Source organism: Natator depressus, chromosome 6 (genome assembly GCF_965152275.1).
Source record: "Natator depressus isolate rNatDep1 chromosome 6, rNatDep2.hap1, whole genome shotgun sequence".
Lineage (NCBI taxonomy): Eukaryota > Metazoa > Chordata > Testudines > Cheloniidae > Natator > Natator depressus.
This window is the reverse complement of record NC_134239.1, coordinates 24,151,295-24,173,676: the sequence shown is the minus strand read 5'-3', so window position 1 is coordinate 24,173,676 and position 22,382 is coordinate 24,151,295. Positions and strand designations below refer to the sequence as shown.

Genomic DNA, 22,382 nt, shown 5'->3' with positions numbered 1-22,382 from the left:
ACAGAGCACCGTTGGGACAAAGTACCCCTAGGTGCTTTGAAAATTTGTCACTGGCTGCTTATTTAAAACTCTCCTCTTCCACATATTACAAACTCAAGATGCCATAAAATTGGCTCACTATAGCATCTTGACATTGCAACATATGTAAAGGCACCAGGACTTTTGCAGCAGAACATATACAAATAGGTAGCAACTCTACTGACAGACCCGTGCACAGTCATTGTGAGAGCAGTGTAGAGTCAATTGCAATCCTTACCATTCTTCACATTCATTGGTGATATTTTGCCCAGGTGAATACAGAGATCCATGCTGTTTGCAGTGACATTGGTTAACAGACACACAGCCTTTCCCATTGATGTCATCATACACAGTTCCTACAAAACACAACCATAGGCTCTCATAATTCATGTCAAAATACCTGCACCAACCAACCGAGGAGAAACTCTTGGAGCAGACACACTCTCAACCAGACCCAAAATTAATGGTAATTGAGGCTATCAAAAGGGGATTAGGCCACAGAGCTTCCATTGTTTTTAATGTTTAATTTAATATTTTAAAGGAAGTTATGTGGCTAAAGCCCTCAACTTAAATCTGCACATTCTAAATGGTTGGATTTAAAATTCACCTAAACTATTGTTGTTGTGCTATCACTGTGAAGGTATTTTCCAAGGTTGGCAACAGGGTCTTGAATATTACATTTGAGCTCATTGTCACATATTATTAATAATATCTCCATGTAGATAATATATATGTAATTATGCCCCTTCTCTGGGTTACCTACAGAATCTGAATCCAGAAACTCTGCATCTAAAAACATGCATGGCTACTGCTTAACCCAAAGGACCAACTCTCAGTTCAGAGGCGGTAACAGTCTCATAAACCATGTGGCCTAGCCACAGACAGAAATAAAGAGCCTAACTGGGTTAGTGTGAGTTAAATAAAGCCAAGCTAATGCATGACTTTTGTAAACATGCTAGAATTTTATTAATTTACAGGAACAAATTTACTCCACTGGTAAAACGTATTCATTTCTAAAATATAACTTGCTTTATACTGAATATTTCAATCCTGAATTTCTTGCTGGCTTTTTTTAGTGAAGGTAAAGTATAGATAATACAGCCTTTTTCAGATACATTCTGGAGTATATAAAGAGACTTGAATCCAAACCTGTTGTCTCATATAGGACTGAGAGAGACACCTACCTTCAGGGCAGAAGCAGCCATCCATGAAGTGTTCCTCACAAAGGCTGCTGATCTCCAAATGGGAACAAGTGCTAATGCATGGTGAGCTGCTTTCCTGGTAGATCATGTTTCCAGGGCATGTCTTAGCTAAAATAATGAAAGAAAAGATCAGTGACATGAATATAAACTCTGCGTTCCACAGAAACCAAAGAACATATATTGGATCCAATGAAATCAGTGGAATTGACTCAGTTGGCTGCAATTTGGCCAAATGTATTTAATGTGTTTGATTTCTGAACTGCTTTTTTTCTTCTCTACATTCTTTTCTTGTTTCTTGAACAGAAGACAGTGATCCTAATCATGCTTCCACTGTAACTAATGGCAAAAAATCACATTACTTTCACTGGGAGCAGGATCAAACCATATGGCTTTCCATTGGAACATAATTTCTCCTTCCAATAAATGTCCTTAATAACAAAGGCAAGGGAGGGGGAAACAGGAAATATACAAGATGAACAGTTTTAAATATTTCACCCAGGATGAACTGATTGCTCTGCCAAGTTTGGGAAGATGCTTACGGCAAAATTCTTCTGTCCTCCAGCTTCCAGGCCGGCCACCAGCATGGGAACATTGGCGAGAGTACTCAGAGATGGTGCTACAGAGGCAGAAGGAATCCTCGGCTCCCTGGCAGGCACACTTATCCTGCATACAGGCTTGAACATACATCTCCAGGTTCAGACGGAACTCACAGTCAGCGAATACTGAAGAAGTCAGCAGATTCAGACACTCATCACGCTAAGGAAGTGAGGGGGGGGAAAGAAAAGTTTAAAAGGCATCCCTGGCACCTGAGTTTCTAGAGAGGATCCTTTGTGCTAAAATGGTGCTTTGCTTCTGGACATCACTAATGGTTGCAAAAGAGGGATGGGTCCAAGTCTTAGGTTATCTCTGGATAATTCTGTGTCAGAAACAGCACACATGCAACTAAGATCTTTCATCAGTTCTACTCCTCCTTTTAGAAGGCATAACAATGTTAATGTCTTTGCAGTTAGTTAGGGACACTGTATGTGCCTTGGAAAATTCAGGCTCTTACCCATCTCCACACTCAGTGGTCTCCCCATACTGCAAGGAATGTCTCCACCTGCCAGCTAAGTGAAGTTGACCACTATGATTACTCACATGCTGATTACAGGTTGAGACAGTCTGTGTTTCATCAGGGTCTTCACATACTGTGTTGGGTTTGTTTATCTTTTGCATATTTCCAAATGTGATGGGATTGAATTTCATGTCTGTGAGGAAGATGTAAAAAAGTCTTGATAAACACAGCAAACTTAACAATACGCATCTGATTCCTGGCACTCTAGTGATCAAGCAAACTGTTTATTATATATCAGGCACTGTACTGACTATTTTAATACTATTAAGAAAATCCATTTCAGACGGACATGAAAAGCCCACTAATATTCCAACAAGTGAGAAAGTCTACACCAGAAGTTCTCAAATGGGGGTCGGGACCCCTCTGGGGGTCACGAGGTTATTATGGGGGGGGTCACGAGCTGTCAGCCTCCACCCCAAACCCCACTTTGCCGCCAGCAAATTGCTTCCAACCCTAATAGAATATCAGGGTTGGAGGGGACCTCATTTAATGGTGATAAATATATTAAAAAGTGGTTTTAGTTTACAAAGGGGGTCGCACTCAGAGGCTGGCTATGTGAAAGGGGTCACCTGTACAAAAGTTTGAGAACCACTGGCCTACACCAACAGAGACGCCACAGAATCAGCTGATTCACGTGGAATATAGTACACCGTTAATAATTTATCTCTGTATCTCGTAGCAATCCCTGGAAAATCTCAGATGGAATTTAAGTTCCTGTACTGTAAATTCTACTTTTGCCCTCTTTGATGCTTCCACATACAATATCTATAAGCCTGCCTTATATGGTATCTCTATAGACTATCAGACCACTTACCGTTAGAGAGAAATTCATTGTAGAGCTGCTGTCCATTGTAATCCCCACAAAGACCACATGTATTGTTGTTAAACTTGGCATCCAGCTCCAACTAAATAAAGAAAACAAAACCAGAAAGAAAATCAGCTGTAGCACTAAAAAAAAACATTCCCAACAAGAATAAATTCACTAGGAGGGGAAGTTAATAGAGGAGAGATAGTGAATGCCTCTCCATTGTAAATTAGGTTTCAGTACATCTAACATAATAGTAGCACCATCCAATGCAAACAATTACCAGGGGAAAATAAAAACATAGCATGGAAGAATGTGAGACGTTACTATACAGTGATGGTGCCTCTTGTCAACATTATGTCAAAGCTTAGGAAGAAAATGTGCTTTAAATAAAAAACTTTTCCCCTTAAGGGGTGAATTTATTCCTTGCTGGGAAGCTGAATAACAGAGCACAGCTATCCAAGGGACAAACAAATGGATTGCAGATCAGAATTTGTTAGGATTTTTTAACCAAAATATTAGCTGTTTCTCATTCCCATCTCATCTTCTCTTGAGAGTGAAGAAATGTTCATTTCTATACCCAACTCCAGTCACATAATGGACAAAGGAACCTTCTCACCTCAGAATAAACTATCTCCATTCTCACTTGGAAGAGGCTGCTTAACGCAATGACTCTGTTCAACCTATCCTAATTTGTTAAAACCGAATAGTAGCAAAAGTAAAGTTTAGCATCATACATACCATCAGTGAATCTTCACGGTTCCACATTAGAACAAGGCCTGCTCTTGCATAGACTTTAGTGTAGACTTCATTGTTCTCAATCAGCAAACCAGAACTATAGTATGGTGTTGTTACACTGAGAAGAAGACAGTCGGAGATTTGTTATTAGATCTAATGTAGAAAACAAAAAGCAGTAAACTGAATGTCTTAGGTGCCGCAAGAGGAACATCAAAGTGCATGGAAGAACCAGGCTCTGCAGATTACACTTTTCTGGCCTTCATCTCTGAGTCCCACACAGCTGTTCTCTGTTGTACAGGACGGACTCTGTTTAGAGGGGAATTAAATCCCCTTCCTCTTAGATACTTGCTGAGGTAAGTTATATTTTTTTTGACCCGGTTTAAATTGCTCTAATCAGCATTTATTCCAGTTGGTCACAGAAATCCAGTTCAGATTCTTCCTATTTCAAGGCAGTTTTGAAAACTTCACTGCCTGACGCTTGCACAGACTTCATTAGATAACAATTATCTCCTGTGGCCATCACATATAAAATTTCAGACTTGACATTTTGGTGCCATCTGGAATTTATCATGACAAGGCAAGGCAATCTCAGCACCACGGGCTCCTTAAAGGGATAGATTCTCTATCTCAGGCTAGGAAAGAAGACAAAATGCCAGTGAAGAAATGTGATTCAGTCAGTAAAGGCAAAAAACAAAGGATCTGAACCTGGGAGAGAAAATATTCACTGCTCAGCCATGATTGAGGTTCACATAGCAAATAGGCACAAGAAACTGAATAGTGTCTTTCATTTTCCAAAAATCATACACTGTTTCAGGAGACTGGATATCCCCTTTAAATAACCTTTATTTTTTGAGAGAATGGCTTCATGATTTGGGATGGGGACAATGCAGACATGGGGCCTGATGGTTAACATAGGTGGGAGAAAAATGTGGGGAGAAAAGAGCTTCTTAAAAGCATCAAAATTCAATAATCTAATAATAAGAGATGAATCATTAATAGAATCAGCAGAGGGCATTAATTTGACCTGAGTATCTCAAAGAGGATTGAGCAAAGATGCTGTTGACTGATAAGAAGTTGATCCACTGAATATCCACCCCGCTGTTGCATGACTCCCTTATGCTCACTTTGTACACAAGCCACAATGCAGAACTTGGTTCTGTGATAAAAGCATTCACGCAAACAGCTTCTTACAGTAAAACCTAAATAGCTCAATACTTGACCAAACAGAATTAGTTACATTGGAATCCAGCCAAACCAATGAATAGCTATTTCCTTCTCTAAACAGTTCTCAGAGCAAATGCTATTGCTAGTTTAATGGTGTGTGCCCATGCATACATCCCCTCTCACAATTTCTTTCCTAGCCTTTCACAAGGGTATTTTAAGTCTTAATTTCTTGGTGCCAGAGCTTTTGTAACTACTCATCTTGCACATTTCTAATGCATGCAATCACTTTAGCTAGGGTCTAGACACCAAATAGAAACTGACATTCCTACCACAAGCTACAGGTCACATCATGAACATTGGAACATGAACATTTTTTAAAGAGAATTGAAAAACACTAGGCATCTACTTGAGAGCATGGAATCTTCTGGGATGAAGCTTTTTCTAATGCTGACTCTAAGCTAGGGAATCAGAACAGAGGAGTTTTGTAGCATTTATGGAACCAACACCGTAGCACCAAGCCTTGACATAAATAACTGTTCTTTCTTCTAATTTCCACCTTTGTACATTTTATTTCTTTCATTCTTTGATTTTATAATCGTTTCTTTTCTTACCTTATACAGGGTACCTATAAAGTAGTAAAAATCTAATTCTGAAGATTGCCTCTGTGGAACATGCAACTATATGCAGGTACTGGAGTTTGCAATGGGGACCCACACTTACTAGGATGGCTATGAGTACCAGCTATGGGATGGTGTTTGGCTTGCCTGTGAGTATCAGCTATGCCACTGAGATGCATAGAAGTGGCATTTCAAAAATCTTTATCTGCTCTATGGAGCCCAAAATTCTGTGGCGATCCACAGAAGAACTAGAAAGTCTTAGGGTATGTCGACACTAGAAATGTAATATAAACTAGTAATTACTGCAGTGGTGCATGTTCATATTACCCTCCTTGGGTCAGTGGTGCAGGTCCTCACCAGGAGTGCTCTACCAGGAGAGCCCTCTCAGCTCTGCTGGGAGCTCCCTGCTGGGACCCTGGCTGCCCCACAAACTCCCGGGTTCCCGGTGAACTGCCTCCTCTTCCTTCCCCCTTCCCCGCTGGGAGCTGGGGGAAGCTGCCTAGGGCTTCTTGCCCTCGGGGAACGGAGTCCAGTTGCCTGCCCCGCTCCCCGCCCACCCCCACCCTTGGCACCCCCAACCTGCTCCCTGCCAGGAGCCGGGCAGCCTTGTCAATTTGAAATTGACAAGGCTGCCCCGCTCCCAGTGGCAGGGGGGAGGGCACCAGGGCTTCTTGCTGTGGCTCCCAGCTGGGAGCAGGGTCCGAAGCTGCCAGGGCTTCTCACTGTAGTGCAGACACTGACATAATTAGGTTGACAGAAGCTGCCTTATGTCGACCTAACTGTGTGGTGTAGACCAGCCCTTAGAGACTCACTCTTTCCTGCCCTCTGCTGATTGATATCTCAGGACCCCTTCAAAGCTGCAGAAGTACTACCAGTGGTGGAGGACTAAGTCTGAGTGCTGAACTCAGACCCAGCCCATCTCCCCTAGGCAGAGCATGATCCCCAAATCATTCAATATTATGATATAACTTGAAAAACAGATGTCACCAAATCAGCATCTGAAGAGCTATCTGACTACCACAATATCCAGTATTAATTTTGTGTTGGTAGTCAATGGATTGGGTCCTCCCCAGGCACTTTAAAAATTCTATAGCTTTCATTGCATTGGCATGTAGTGGTATTTTATATGCCACTGGGACATGTGCCACGGGTATGGTTTAAAGAGTATGAAAGTCTATAGAACACTGGATCCTATATACAGTGAAAACCTGTTCCACAAGTCTTCTTTTATTAGGGTTTTATTGTTTTATGAACAATACATAGGAGAAGAATAGGTTAAGTGCATAGGAAAGCAATCTTTAAAGGACCCCTAAAAAGCTGCTTGTGAATTTCTTTTTAACACTTTGGTGCACAACTAAGCAATCTCTCATTTTTGGCAGTAATATATGTCAAAAAACTTCATGATATTTCTGAATATATTCTGGCTTACTGCCTGGAAAATAGAACGTTATTTTCTATTCCTTAGTAGGCATTCACTGGAGTGGGTTTGACAGTTTTTAGTAATCCACCAAAGTTTTTAATAAAACCTGGGCTCTAGTTAGAGGCAGCAATGACAACAGAGGGGTACATATTTATTTGATCATGTTAAAATCTGTTAAACCTGATACAGGTTCTGGCACCCTTACTCCATGCCAGTACCTTACCTAGTAAGTGTCTCATTCGCTTCAGTGGGTCTATAAGCAATATTGTGTTCCTCCCCCAGAATTTCTTTTGCCTGCTTAAAGGCTCACAATAGATATCTTAATGCTACATATTGTACAGTTCTGTTTGTCTATGGAAGCATCTTACTGGACATTCTTTCAAGAATTATAATACTAGAACTCACATTTCCTGATCCACCACAACCGTATTTTGGGTGAGGTAGATTGCAACATCCTTTATGGTGATCAGGACATATTGCATTTCAGGGTGTCCATTTTCATTCACAGCACGCTGGACATGGACTGAGAACTCCTGGTAAGACTCTCGGCAGTCAGAAGCAAAGTTGTAATCACAGAGGCCAGGGAACTGGTAGAAGTCTCCATCGAAAGTTTTGAAATGATTGTTCCCCCAGGTACTGCAGACATAGTGGCCATGGTTTTGGGTTCTGCCTGTTAAGTGATGGAGAAGGGATGAAGAAAGTGAAATAAAGTAGCTAGCACCCATTGATAATAATCACCACCATTTGTCCACAACAGTAACTGACACAAATTTAGCACAACCTACAAACCATTCTCAAAACTGGAATTGCAGGGATTGTTGTAGATTAGGTTTGAGGTTCATTGTCAGAGCTATGTGTGGTAAGGGAAGCAGCCAAGCAAGCATCAGCACACCTCACACTCATAAACACTAGGTTAACTTTTTTTTAAATTGAGTGAACAAAACCATAGGTCCCCTTGAACAATTCATATTTAAAGGCATCAAGATATGCTGTATGTAATACACACAGCAGAGCATCACATTTTCAGTTCATGGGTCTACTTTGAGGCTCAATTTCTCCAGAGATCTATATGTAACACCGACAGACCCTGGTTGTCGGTGGGCGGGATCAAACCCGGGGTGTCTGGAGCATAGTGCATGAGCCTCTACCGCATGAGCTAAAAGCCAACTGGGCATTAGCTAAGACTGTAGAGCAGATTCAATCTCTCTCTCTTTAAGTGGTCTCGGTGCCACTAGATGGGACAGAACACTACACCCAAGAGGTGTGTGGGTTACATATAGATATTGTTTGCTTTGGGAGAAGTGCAGGGATCCTTTAGATCTCCTAATTTCTCTACTTTCTACTCCATCCAAACAAATCCTTGTGTTGCAGCATCCCCCTCTTCGTTTAAGGACAGGTTCACATCCATCCTTCCAAAGCCCATCAACGCTGATTCTTGCATCCACTAAAGAGTGGGATTGGAAAGCAATGCAATGTGTTCCCTTCTTCCCAATTACTAACATCAGGTGCTCTCCTAGCCATAGCATATTCAAGAAGGGACCATTCCCAGGATCCAACCCCCTGATCACCTGCACAGGAAAGCATCACCCAGCTGTACCAAAATATTTGCTATTTTTCAATAATACATATTCATCCTAACACCTCAAGCAAATTAAGTCGGAGACTCATTCTTTTAGAAAGGTAGATTAAGAGATCATGGACTAGGATTGCTGAAGTAATGGGTTAAAAATGAGCTAGTCCAAGTGTTAACAATATATACATCTTTTGGACAAGAAAGCATATACTGCTATTTCTGAATAGCCCAAATGCAGAGTTTTCCTTATGACACTCATCCCCTTTCTCAGTTGCTATTGCTCGGTACCTGCCAAACTCCTACAAATCTTCATGCTAGGCAATTGTTACTTCATCACATACATCAAGCTAGAGATCAACATAATGGATTCAGCCAGCCACAGAGCTTAGAAAGAAAACTATAGAATCTTCCACCAAAAGAAGTCGCATCTATTTCAATTCATACATTTGGTCTCAGCATTTGAATGTTAAAAATGAAGGGAGGATATTTGATACCATAATATTCCCTTTAATTATTTCATCGCGTGTTTAGCTTTTTCTTAACTACACTAGTTAAATCTTTCCACCCTTTTCTAGTGGGAAATTCCTCACCATCCCATTTCTAGCTCTTACCTTTTTTAATTTCGTTCGCACAGGAAAGAGCCAGCCACAGTGCAAAAAGGCTGGCAAGTCTTAGCCCCATGGTGGCTAAGCTGCTTGCACGGAGAACGTCTTCAGAAAACCTCTCTTTATATAAGGCCCTTTGGTACACTTAATGCCATCACAGGGGAAGACATGTAAAGTGAGAAGGAGGAGCAGGAGGAAACAAAATGGGTGTAACATTTACTGAGATAAGAAAGTAAACAGACATAGTTGTTTGTCATAGTAAAATTGGGAATCCGGCATACAGGATGCAGGACAATATTGATTCAGTTATCATGCAACTGGAATTTTATTGTCTTTTTATATTTTTAGCCCATATAAGCTCAACCCACAGTAACTCTTGGCAACAGAGAGCGAACATTTTGGGGGCAGTTGAACAACAAGGGAATCCCTGAAATGAAGCTTAACCTGGGATATCCTCAAGTGTCTGCTTTGAAACCAAGAGTTTTTAATTTTGCATTATTGCTCAGAGGTATTTATGTACAGATTAAATAATGTTTGTAAAGAACCTTGAAGATGAAATTGGCACTTATGGGTAGGGCCCGACCAAATCCACAGTCCATTTTGGTCAATTTTACATTCATAGGATTTTAAAAATCACACATTTCATGATTCCAGCTATTAAAATCTGAAATGTATGGTGTTGTAATTGTAGGGGTCCTGACCCAAAAAGGAGTTGTGGGGGGAGTTGCAAGGTTATTATACAGGGAGTTGCAGTACTGTTACCCTTACTTCTGCACTCCTGCTGGCGGCGGCACGGCCTTCAGAGCTGGGCAGCTGGAGAGCGGCGGCTGCTGGCCGGGAGCCCAGCTCTGCAGGCAGCGCCACCGCCAGCAGCAGCACAGAAGTAAGGACGGCCTGGTATGGTACGGTATGTCACCCTTACTTCTGGGCTGCTGCCTGCAGAGCTGAGCCCTCAGTCAGCAACCACCACTCTCCAGCCGCCCAGCTCTGAAGGCAGCAGCACAGAAGCAACGGTGGCATGGAATGGTGTTGCCACCCTTACCTCTGCACTGCTACTGGCAGGGCTCTGCCTTCAGAGCTGGGTGCCCAACCAACATCTGCCGCTCTCCAGCCACCCAGCTCTAAAGGCTGCGCAGAAGTAAGGGTGGCAATACCAAGCCCCCTGCAGCTCCCTTTTTGGTCAGGCCCCCAATTTGAGATATGTTGGTTTCCTCCATGAAATCTGTATAATATACGGTAAAAGCACACAAAATACCAGATTTCACAGGGGGGAGAACAGATTTCATGGTCCATGATGTGTTTTTCATAACACTGAATTTGGTAGGGCCCTACGTATGGGCTAAGTGTTATTATTATATGTTATCTGTTGCAAAATTACAGTGCAAATAACTGTTGGGATTTCAGTTCTGGGATTCATACAGCGCTAGATCCTCAGATGGTATAAATTACTGAAATACACCTACTGAAGATCTAGCCCATAAAGTATATTGTATTGAAAAGTATTGAAAATCTATGGGGGTTATCTCACGCAACTTCAGGTACTCCATACCAGAGGCAAGGTCCACAAAACAGCTCTGCAGTGCTACAAAGTCCACCAAAAGTTTATGGAAGATCTCACAAAGCAAACACCACTATTTCAGGCTTTAAGTAAAGAAGGAAGAAGTTGTAGTCCACACCCATCAGCATTAAACCTAGGCAATGCAGGTTTTCACATAGAATGCCCCCTGCATCATTTATTTTTGTCATAAATAAATTGCTTACGTACTGCTTTACTGATAATCTGTCACTCCCTCTTATTCCCCTAGCCCGCAGGCCAGCCGTTTCAAAAGACTGCAGCATGAAAAAGGCTATCCTGCAGGCTCTGCTCAGTACAGACACAGGAGAGAAAAAAAAGGGGGATTCTTGTGAGAGTTACAAAAACTGAAATTAGTTCATAGCATTGCTACGGAAATAACTGCCTTCTACGTGAACTTTCTTCTCTCTCTCTCTCTCTCTCAACTGTTCCTGTCATAAATATAAAGGGAAGGGTAAACCCCTCTAAAATCCCTCCTGGCCAGAGGAAAAATCCTCTCACCTGTAAAGGGTTAAGAAGCTAAAGGTAACCTCGCTGGCACCTGACCAAAATGACCAATGAGGAGACAAGATACTTTTAAAAGCTGGGAGGAGGGAGAAAAGCAAAGGGTCTGTGTCTGTCTGTATGCTGCTTTTGCCGGGGACAGAACAGGAATGGAGTCTTAGAACTTTTAGTAAGTAATCTATCTAGGTATGTGTTAGATTATGATTTCTTTAAATGGCTGAGAAAAGAGCTGTGCTGAATAGAATGACTATTCCTGTCTGTGTGTCTTTTTTGTAACTTAAGGTTTTGCCTAGAGGGATTCTCTATGTTTTGAATCTAATTACCCTGTAAGGTATCTACCATCCTGATTTTACAGAGGTGATTCCTTTACTTCTATTAAAAGTCTTCTTGTAAGAAAACTGAATGCTTTTTCATTGTTCTAAGATCCAAGGGTTTGGGTCTGTGGTCACCTATGCAAATTGGTGAGGATTTTTACCAAACCTTCCCCACAATAGATTATTGATACTGAAAGTACTATGAGGTGGTGGCAGAGGGGTGTTTTGGCTGGTTTTTTAAATAAACCATTACATGTTCCATAATAGAGCTTAAGTACTTTGAGAAACTTCAGTTTGGCTTGTCACTATATCATAGTAATGAAATTACATTGTTCAGGTTTCAAATTTTAAATTATTTTAATTACTGTCAATGGGAGTGACAAGATTCCCAGTGACGGACATAAATTGAATATACTGCCAGACCATCTTAAGCTCCTTGCCAGAGTTTGATCCAGGTGGTGCTCAACCCGCATCCTTTGGGATTTGCCATGATGATGATGATGATGATGATGGGTGGATGGATCATGGGCTTGGCAAATAATGAGTTCAATCAGAAATCTGTTGTGTAAATACACCAACTCTCAGGCCCGATCCAAAACTCCTCCCCCCCACCCCCGGGATCTTACGACTATTTTTAAAAAGTGAATTCAGTGTTGTACTTGTGAAAAGCTCCAATGACAGCATCAACATCAATGTACTTGGGACAATACCTGTAGGTTTCCAAGAGAATGACGCTGTGAAAATCAGTTCTCCTTTGCCTCTGCCCATTCGCCAACCAGCCATTCCCATACCTAAATCACATAGAAGCCTGAGCATACAGAGATCACACAGAGTGAATCCTTCAGGATGGGTCACTACATTGCCTGAAGACACTCTTCCCCCTTCTCATATTTTGACCCAGTAGATCTGGTTTTCCAGATCTATCCTCAGTTTGGGAAATATTGGAAAGAAGGATATGATTGTGTGTCTTTGGGAGTGGGGAGGTGAGAAGGAGTTCGTACTTCTTTGAAGAAGTTATTTTGGTGATATGGTTCAGTATGGAGTTGGGGAAAGTGCAAAACAGAGTCTGCACAAATAAGCACTTATTTTCAGGTTGGGTTTTACCTTTGATATTATTTTCAGTATCAAAGATGTTTGAGGTGGGGAAGCGAGGAAGTATCCAGCAGAACCGGAAGGTGTTCTGCTTGTCTGTAATTCTAAGTTCTGAGATATTAATGTTTTCTTTCATCTTTCTACCTCTAACCCCATTGATACCTTGTCACAAAAAAACTGGACTGTAGTGCTCCAGCTCAAGTCACAGATGGAAGTGTTACTCTCTGTGCACATCCCTCAGTTTTGCAGTCATATGCAGATGACTTTTGGATAACACTCCGGCAATCATATGTACTCCCTGGTCATTAGAGTGCACTTTGGTTCACACTCCTACTTCAGGACATTCTCACTATAGCCATTCTTCTACTGAAAGATTATGATTATTTCATATTTTTCTGGGGAGGTTTATTTTACAGCCTAACTTGTTGACTGTGGATAGCATTTCTGTTTAGCTGACAATTTCACAGGCTTAGGATCAAAGATCAATATTTAGGTAATCAAATCATGCTCATCTGAGCAATTTACATAATTATTCAAAGTCCTTGCAAGAGACCACAGAAACCTTGGATGGGATATATATTGACATTCTGGAGACGAGCATTCCATTTTTCACTTCCTAGTCCTAAACCTGTACTGGATTTACACGGCTTACAGTATGCTTTTCATCTAGTCAGCCATTGTGTACATAACTAAATCAATAATTTACGGAGCTCACCATACAGAGTGAAGGGACAGACAACACCAAATACGAAAATATGCCTAGCTTGTATCTGAGTCTTCCAGCTGTTACACACATTTTCCAGGACAATAGCTTATCATTAAACTTTCAATCATCAGAAAATACATCACAGATAAACACTGAACCAAAACAGAAGTTTAGTTTTTTCTTGTTTTTATAAGCATTCTATAAAAGTAGTAGTTGGAGAAAGCATTGGAGATCAAGCACTAGAAAACATACCATCGAGAAGAGTTCTGACATGGCAAAGGAAAGGAGGAAAATATTAGTTAACCTAATAAATAGTTTCTACCCCTTATTTCTCTGATTCTGTGGTTTTAATGCCTAAGGACCAGATCCTCAAAGATATTTAGGTGCCTAATCCCCACTGATTTCAATAGGAGTTGGTGCCTAAATATCTTTGAGGACCTGGGCCCAAATGTATAAAAGTGTGTATATTCAAGATGTATTACATCCCACCGGAGTGCCTACCCTCAGTTTCCTGGAATCACACAATTCTCCAGACATTGGGGTAATATTACAAACCTTATCAGGTGCAAGACATAGGCAATGTGGAAATGGATAGGAAAAAGGACAGAAAAGATCAGACGTGACATTGATCGACACCAGCTGAGAATCTGGCCCTAAAAGATTAGAGATAGCATTGCTAACATTTAATATCCAGGAACAGGCTAGTTAAATGCATAACCTTTATTTTTAATGTACATTTTTCATAACACAAAATAAAATAAAACCAACACTCTTCCCTAATTTTTCTTTTTTCCTATTTTTTATTAAATGTCAGTTTTGCAGATTAATTTATTTACCTTATTAGAGGCCCAAAATAGCATCAGTGCCCAGTAGCATTCAGTACTGTACAGGCACATAGTAAAAACATTGTAAGCTCTTCAGAGAAAGGACTATCTACACTCACAATATAAAAGGGTGGGAAACAGAATTATTATGAACCCAAACTACAGAGAGGGAATGCAGGCAGAGAGAAAATAAGTGCCTATGTAAGGTACTTATGTGACCCCATTATTGTAAGATCTGAGCACCGCAAAACCTTTAATGTAGGTATCTCTACAACCTCTCTGTGACGTAGGGAAGTATTATTATCGCCCGTTTGCAGGTGTAGAGTTCCACAAGGCAAAAGCAGGCACTCGCTAGAGAAGAAAAGGAGCCATTAAGAGACCAAGCAAAAGAAAGCAGTGGAGGAAGGGCCCCTAATTAACAGGCATCCTGAAATTGACTTTCACCATGAACGCGTTACTCCAGGGATATATAGACAGGCTGCACTTTACTGGGCAGTGCTGCGCCACATGACTGATGAAGTGTGCATGCTTTGAATGGGCATTCTGCAAAGCCCATTGAAGTCAATGGAAAGACTCAATGAGCTTTGAATAAGGTCTTGTGTACTTAATTGCATTTACCAAGCCTGCGTGTACACTTTTACAACTGCTGCTTTTCCTGCTAACTACTTGCCACTTTTCACTGCTATTCTTTGCTTAGACTTGTTTATATTTTGGGTGGTTTGTACTTTACTCTTCTCCATTGTTGCCCCTTCTCTTCCAGTCACTCTGAAGATATAATACCCATTTCCCAGGAACCATACATAATACATCGTCTAGATTAATCTTTTGTCAATATTAATTTAATTCCAGGATATTCTGGTTAATAGTTTCTTATAATTTACTTTGTGCATTGTTTGTATCATAAGTAAACAGTGTCCCACAAATGCACGTATACAGTGTGCGACACCTAAGTATATAGTATTGCATAAACAGACCTCGGCCTTTTAAAAAGAACTTCAATACATCCGTAATAAGTGAGGGTGCACACAGTTGTTGTATAAAACCCCTTCACTTACCTCATTAAATAGCCTCTTGTATGTTTAAAAACCAGTTTATTTATCTCTTCCTCATGTTTATTATATTCCACATGGTGGTTGATTGCAAGTGGCTTTTATATAAGGAACCTAGAAATTAAAGGTTCATTGTCAACTTGAAAATGACATTTGTCTGACAAATTTCTGTCTAAAATATTTACAGGTAACTCCTAAAATGACTAAAACTGAAATAAATTAGCAAAAACCAAAACAAGCCCTGTATATAGTTAGTCTGTTCCTTTTGTGTATTTAACAAAATTTTGTGAGTTCTCAGCTTCATTGTTCCCCTTTACAGTTGTCTGTGAATTAGGGCCAGATCCAAAACCCATTTAAATGAATGGAAGTCTTCTACACAGATTTCAACATGCTTTGGATAAGGTGTCCTGAGAGTTTGTTCCTTGCTTGTAAAAAATTAAAAATATAAAAATAACAATATCGGTATCTAGTATTGAAAATATGCTGTATCAGATTTTGGAATTTGTTGAAACTAGACAATTAAAAATCTGTTCAAGTTAGTATCCTTTTTACTACTTGTGTTTAAGAGGGAGATTGGCTGAAAAGACACACGCATTCTTTGATTCACACATCTGAATTTCCACAATATCCTGCATGGAAAAGAAGACCACTTCCCCCATAAAGAATTATATAATTAGTAGATAGTAACATTAGTTGGCTCATGGAAAATTTTCAGATTACAAATAAATTTGTTATAGCATCTTCAAGACATTTCTGTTTTTCTCATTCAATCTCTCCCGTTCCATTGTTGTCCAGCCAAGGAGTCTTTAGTTCCTTCTGATAATCCTGTATCCGAATCTGGCCATTTAGCCTCATTTTGTGTTGTCAGCTCAATAATTTTTAATGAAGATGATAGATACAGTGTAGAAGAAGCCCCTCTTGTTGCCATCTGAACAGCAAGTTATGGGATTAATGAATATGTGGCTTCGATATGTGGGGTCTGAATGGCTAAGCGAGAAGTCTGTCTTGTAGAAAATTATCGAAAGCCCTGATGATGGAAGAAGCTTCATGCAGGTGGTTTGTAGAAAATTATTTCCAAGCCTAAGCCTTGATCCTGGAAGGGATTTCATGCAGATGTACTCCCACTGAAGCCATTGAGATCTGAGCAGGACAAAGAGTTCACCTGCATAAGGATCATGTATTTAAAAAGTCCTGAATAGGGATGCTTTCCTGAATTGGAGCCGTGAGTGTGGTCCTGGAGTCAAAGACAATCATTTTACTGCCAAGATAATATAATTTCACCTGAGCTTTTAAACTGTATGTGTCAGTACTCAGCTATTCTGAATGAAGTCTCAGTTATAGAAACATCCCTTACAGGGTTCCTGAACATTACCATTCCACTGCAATTTTGCTAGGAAATTGATTATCAGTACATTTCCAAAAAAGGGTAACTAGTGCTTGAGTCAGGCAGAGAAAATTTAGTATATGCAACTGCCTATTTGCTTTCAAATTTACCATTTTCTTATCTCTACCTGTCCAGCTGAAGTACTGAGGATAGCTACAATGGTATCATGACAGATTTGAATCTAGTTTTATTATTTAAGTGTTTTTCTTTTTCCTCTCATATAAATCCAAATATATCTATTAGGTAGAATCTGACACTGAACAGACTTCCTGTGTGATCGGGGACAAATCACTTTGTCTCTCTGTGCCTCAGATCCCAACGTGTAATTTAGGGTTATAAAAATTCTTTTCCTCTCTTCTTTACATTGTGAATTTAGATATTCCTTTTCCTAAAGAGGTAACAATGTTTTTGGTATGTGTCTTCACAGCAATGAAAGCAATGGGTTCTCTATATCATTATGGACCTACTATAGTGTAAATAAATTAATGTGCAAAACACATTTAAGAAGAAGAAAAAAGAAAAATTAGGGAAGGCTACAAAGTTATGTTTTAATTTGCCATTTTATTATTTTTATCTTTATGCTATCAAAAGTTACCTTACAATTAGAGAAACAATGAGGAGTACTTGTGGCACCTTAGAGACTAAGCCCTGGTCTACACTAGGACTTCAGGTTGAATTTAGCAGCATTAAATCGATGTAAACCTGCACCCGTCCACACGATGAAGCCCTTTTTTTTCGACTTAAAGGGCTCTTAAAATGGATTTCCTTACTCCACCCCTGACAAGCAGATTAGCGCTTAAATCGGCCTTGCCGGGTCGAATTTGGGGTACTGTGGATGCAATTCGACGGTATTGGCCTCCGGGAGCTATCCCAGAGTGCTCCATTGTGACCGCTCTGGACAGCACTCTCAACTCAGATGCACTGGCCAGGTAGACAGGAAAAGAACCGCGAACTTTTGAATCTCATTTCCTGTTTGGCCAGTGTGGCAAGCTGCAGGTGACCATGCAGAGCTCATCAGCAGAGGTGACCATGCAGAGCTCATCAGCAGAGGTGATCATGATGGAGTCCCAGAATCACAAAAGAGCTCCAGCATGGACTGAACGGGAGGTACGGGATCTCATCGCTGTATGGGGAGAGGAATCCATGCTATCAGAACTCTGTTACAGTTTTCAAAATGCCAAAACCTTTGTCAAAATCTCCCAGGGCATGAAGGACAGAGGCCATAACGGACCCAAAGCAGTGCTGCGTGAAACTGAAGGAGCTGAGGCAAGCCTACCAGAAAACCAGAGAGGCGAACGGCCGCTCCGGGTCAGAGCCCCAAACATGCCACTTCTATGATGAGCTGCATGCCATTTTAGGGGGTTCAGCCACCACTACCCCAGCCGTGTTGTTTGACTCCTTCAATGGAGATGGAGGCAACACGGAAGCAGGTTTTGGGGACGAAGATGATGATGATGATGAGGAGGTTGTAGATAGCTCACAGCAAGCAAGCAGAGAAACCGGTTTTTCCGACAGCCAGGAACTGTTTCTCACCCTGGACCTAGAGCCAGTACCCCCCGAACTCACCCAAGGCTGCCTCCTGGACCCGGCAGGCGGAGAAGGGACCTCCGGTGAGTGTACCTTTTAAAATACTATACATGGTTTAAAAGCAAGCATGTGAAAGGATTAATTTGCCCTGGCATTCGCAGCTCTCCTGGATGTACTCCCAAAGCCTTTGCAAAAGGTTTCTGGGGAGGGCAGCCTTATTGAGTCCTCCATGGTAGGACACTTTATCACTCCAGGCCAGTAGCACGTACTCGGGAATCGTAGAACAAAGCATTGCACTGTATGTTTGCTGGCGTTCAAACAACATCTGTTCTTTATCTCTCTGTGTTATCCTCAGGAGAATGAGATATCATTCATGGTCACCTGGTTGAAATAGGGTGCTTTTCTTCAGGGGACATTCAGAGGTGCCCATCCCTGCTGGGTTGTTTGCCTGTGGCTGAACAGAAATGTTCCCCGCTGTTAGCCACAGGGAGGGGGGAAGGGTTGAGGGGGTAGCCACATGGTGGGGGGAGGCAAAATGCGACCTTGTAACGAAAGCACATGTGCTATGTATGTAATGTTAACAGCAAGGTTTACCCTGAAAGAGTTTAGCCATTGTTTTATAAAATGTGTCTTTTTAAATACCGCTGTCCCTTTTTTTTTCTCCACCAGCTGCATGTGTTTCAATGATTGCAGGATCTTCTCCTTCCCAGAGGCTAGTGAAGATTAGAAAGAAAAAAAAATGCACTCGTGATGAAATGTTCTCTGAGCTCATGCTGTCCTCTCACACTGACAGAGCACAGATGAATGCGTGGAGGCAAATAATGTCAGACTGCAGGAAAGCACAAAATGACCAGGAGGAGAGGTGGCGGGCTGAAGAGAGGAAGTGGTGGGCTGAAGACAGGGCTGAAGCTCAAATGTGGCGGCAGCGTGATGAGAGGAGGCAGGATTCAGTGCTGCTGGAGGATCAAACCAATATGCTCCAGTGTATGGTTGACCTGGAGCAAAGGCAGCTGGAGCACAGACTGCCGCTACAGCCCCTGTGTAACCAACCACCCTCCTCCCCAAGTTCCATAGCCTCCTCACCCAGACACCCAAGAACGCGGCGGGAGGGGGGGGTCCTCCGGCCAACCGGCCACTCCACCACAGAGGATTGCCCAAAAAACAGAAGGCTGGCATTCAATAAATTTTAAAGTTGTAAACTTTTAAAGTGCTGTGTGTCCTTGTCCTTCTCTCCTCCACCACCCCTCCTGGGCTACCTTGGTAGTCATCCCCCTATTTGTGTGATGAATGAATAAAGAATGCATGAATGTGAAGCAACAATGACCTTATTGCCTCTGCAAGCAGTGATCGAAGGGAGGAGGGGAGGGTGGTTAGCTTACAGGCAAGTAGAGTGAACCAAGGGATGGGGGGTTTCATCAAGGAGAAACAAACAGAACTTTCACACCGTAGCCTGGCCAGTCATGAAACTGGTTTTCAAAGCTTCTCTGATGCGTACCGTGCCCTCCTGTGTTCTTCTAACTGCCCTGGTGTCTGGCTGTGCATAACCAGCAGCCAAGCGATTTGCCTCAACCTCCCACCCCGCCATAAACGTCTCCCCCTTACTCTCACAGATATTGTGGAGTGCACAGCAAGCAGTAATAACAGTGGGAATATTGGTTTCGCTGAGGTCTAAGCGAGTCAGTAAACTGCACCAGCGTGCCTTTAAACGTCCAAATGCACATTCTACCACCATTCTGCACTTGCTCAGCCTGTAGTTGAACAGCTCCTGACTACTGTCCAGGCTGCCTGTGTACAGCTTCATGAGCCATGGCATTAAGGGGTAGGCTGGGTCCCCAAGGATACATATAGGCATTTCAACATCACCAACAGTTATTTTCTGGTCTGGGAATAAAGTCCCTTCTTGCAGCTTTTGAAACAGACCAGAGTTCCTGAAGATGCGAGCGTCATGTACCTTTCCCGGCCATCCCACGTTGATGTTGGTGAAACGTCCCTTGTGATCCACCAGAGCTTGCAGCACTATTGAAAAGTACCCCTTGCGGTTTATGTACTCGCTGGCTTGGTGCTCCAGTGCCAAGATAGGGATATGGGTTTCGTCTATGGCCCCACCACTATTAGGGAATCCCATTGCAGCAAAGCCATCCACTATGACCTGCACATTTCCCAGGGTCACTACCCTTGATATCAGCAGATCTTTGATTGCGTGGGCTACTTGCATCACAGCAGCCCCAACAGTAGATTTGCCCACTCCAAATTGATTCCCAACTGACCGGTAACTGTCTGGCGTTGCAAGCTTCCACAGGGCTATTGCCACTCGCTTCTCAGCTGTGAGGGCTGCCCTCATCTTGGTATTCATGCACTTCAGGGCAGGGGAAAGCAAGTCACAAAGTTCCATGAAAGTGCCCTTACGCATGTGAAAGTTTCGCAGCCACCGGGAATCATCCCAGACCTGCAACACTATGCGGTCCCACCAGTCTGTGCTTGTTTCCCGAGCCCAGAATCGGTGTTCCACAGCATGAACCTGCCCCATTAGCACCATGATGCATGCATTGACAGGGCCCATGCTTTCAGAGAAATCTGTGTCCATGTCCTGATCACTCACGTGACCGCGCTGACATCACCTCCTCGCCCGGTATCGCTCTGCCAGGTTCTGGTGCTGCATATACTGCTGGATAATGTGTGTGGTGTTTAATGTGCTCCTAATTGCCAAAGTGAGCTGAGCGGCCTCCATGCTTGCCTTGGTATGGCATCCACACAGAAAAAAGGCACGGAACGATTGTCTGCCATTGCTCTGATGGAGGGAGGGGTGATTGACGACATGGCTTACAGGGTTGGCTTACAGGGAATTAAAATCAACAAAGGGGGTGGCTTTACATCAAGGAGTATTTCAGGCAGGAACTTCATGGAGGGCTCCAATAAGAAATGGTGCACCTAAGTAATTGTTCTTATTGGAACAAGCAGGTTGGTCTGGCCTCTGATTGATACATGGCTAGATTTACCTCGCTGCACCTTCTCTGTGAGTGACTGCAGTGTGACCTAGAGGAATGAGTCCCCTAGATGGGGGCGGGGGGGGGAAGCAAATGAGTACAAAACAAATCTGGTCTATTTCTTGTTTTGATCCACTCCATCTATCTTTTACATCTTTGGCTGGCAGCAGACGGTGCAGAAGGACTTCAAGCCATCCACATCTCATAGCTGCTCGGCAGAAGATGGTACAATAGGACTGCTAGTAATCCATATTGCCTGCCTGCTCACCATAAGATGGTTCAATAGGATTGACTGCAGGACTAAAGAGAATGACCTGGTCAAGTCACTTCTAATGTAGTCCCTGCACCCATGTCTGCCCAGGCGCTCCTGGCCGACGTGGCCAGGAGCACCTCGGACATGACGATGACAGCTACCAGTCCTACTGTACCATCTGCTGCCACAAGGCAATGGGTTGCTGCTGCTGTGTAGCAATGCAGTACCATGTCTGCCAGCACCCAGGAGACATACGGTGACAGTTACCTGAGCGGGCTCCATGCTTGCCGTGGTATGGCGTCTGCACAGGTAACTCAAGAAAAAAGGTGCGAAACGATTGTCTGCTGCTGCTTTCACGGAGGGAGGGAGGGAACGGGGGCCTGACGATATGTACCCAGAACCACCCACGACAATGTTTTAGCCCCATCAGGCATTGGGATCTCAACCCAGAATTCCAATGGGCAGCGGAGACTGCGGGAACTGTGGGATAACTACCCACAGTGCAACACTCCGGAAGTTGACGCTTGCCTCGGTACTGTGGAAGCACTCCGCCGAGTTAATGCACTTAATACACTTAGAGCATTTTCTGTGGGGACACACACACTCGAATATATAAAAACGATTTCTAAAAAACCGACTTCTATAAATTCGACCTAATTTCATAGTGTAGACATACCCTAACAAATTTATTTAGGCATAAACTTTCGCGGGCTAAACCCCACTTCATCAGATGCATGGAATAGAAAATACAGTAGGCAGATATTTATACACAGTACATGAAAAGATGGGAGTTGCCTTTCCAAGTGGGGGGTCATCAGTGCTAACAAGACAATTCAATTAAAGTGGAAGTGGGCTATTCTCAACAGTAGAACACCAAGGGAAGAAAAATCACTTTTGTAGTGGTAATGAGGGTGGC

The 22,382-nt window shown here is 42.4% G+C and overlaps 1 protein-coding gene across 1 annotated transcript in view; it reads right to left on the bottom strand.

Moving 5' to 3' along the window:
- MUC2 (mucin 2, oligomeric mucus/gel-forming) overlaps nt 1-22,382 on the bottom strand; it is a 174,643-nt gene that overhangs the window by 57,596 nt on the left and 94,665 nt on the right. The window contains exons 2-8 of the mRNA XM_074954816.1: nt 7,484-7,748; nt 3,881-3,995; nt 3,149-3,239; nt 2,358-2,467; nt 1,760-1,976; nt 1,203-1,328; nt 257-374 (exon numbers count right to left, since the gene is read on the bottom strand). Coding sequence (XP_074810917.1) covers nt 257-374; nt 1,203-1,328; nt 1,760-1,976; nt 2,358-2,467; nt 3,149-3,239; nt 3,881-3,995; nt 7,484-7,748 — 1,042 coding nt within the window. The remainder of the gene's footprint in view (nt 1-256; nt 375-1,202; nt 1,329-1,759; nt 1,977-2,357; nt 2,468-3,148; nt 3,240-3,880; nt 3,996-7,483; nt 7,749-22,382) is intronic.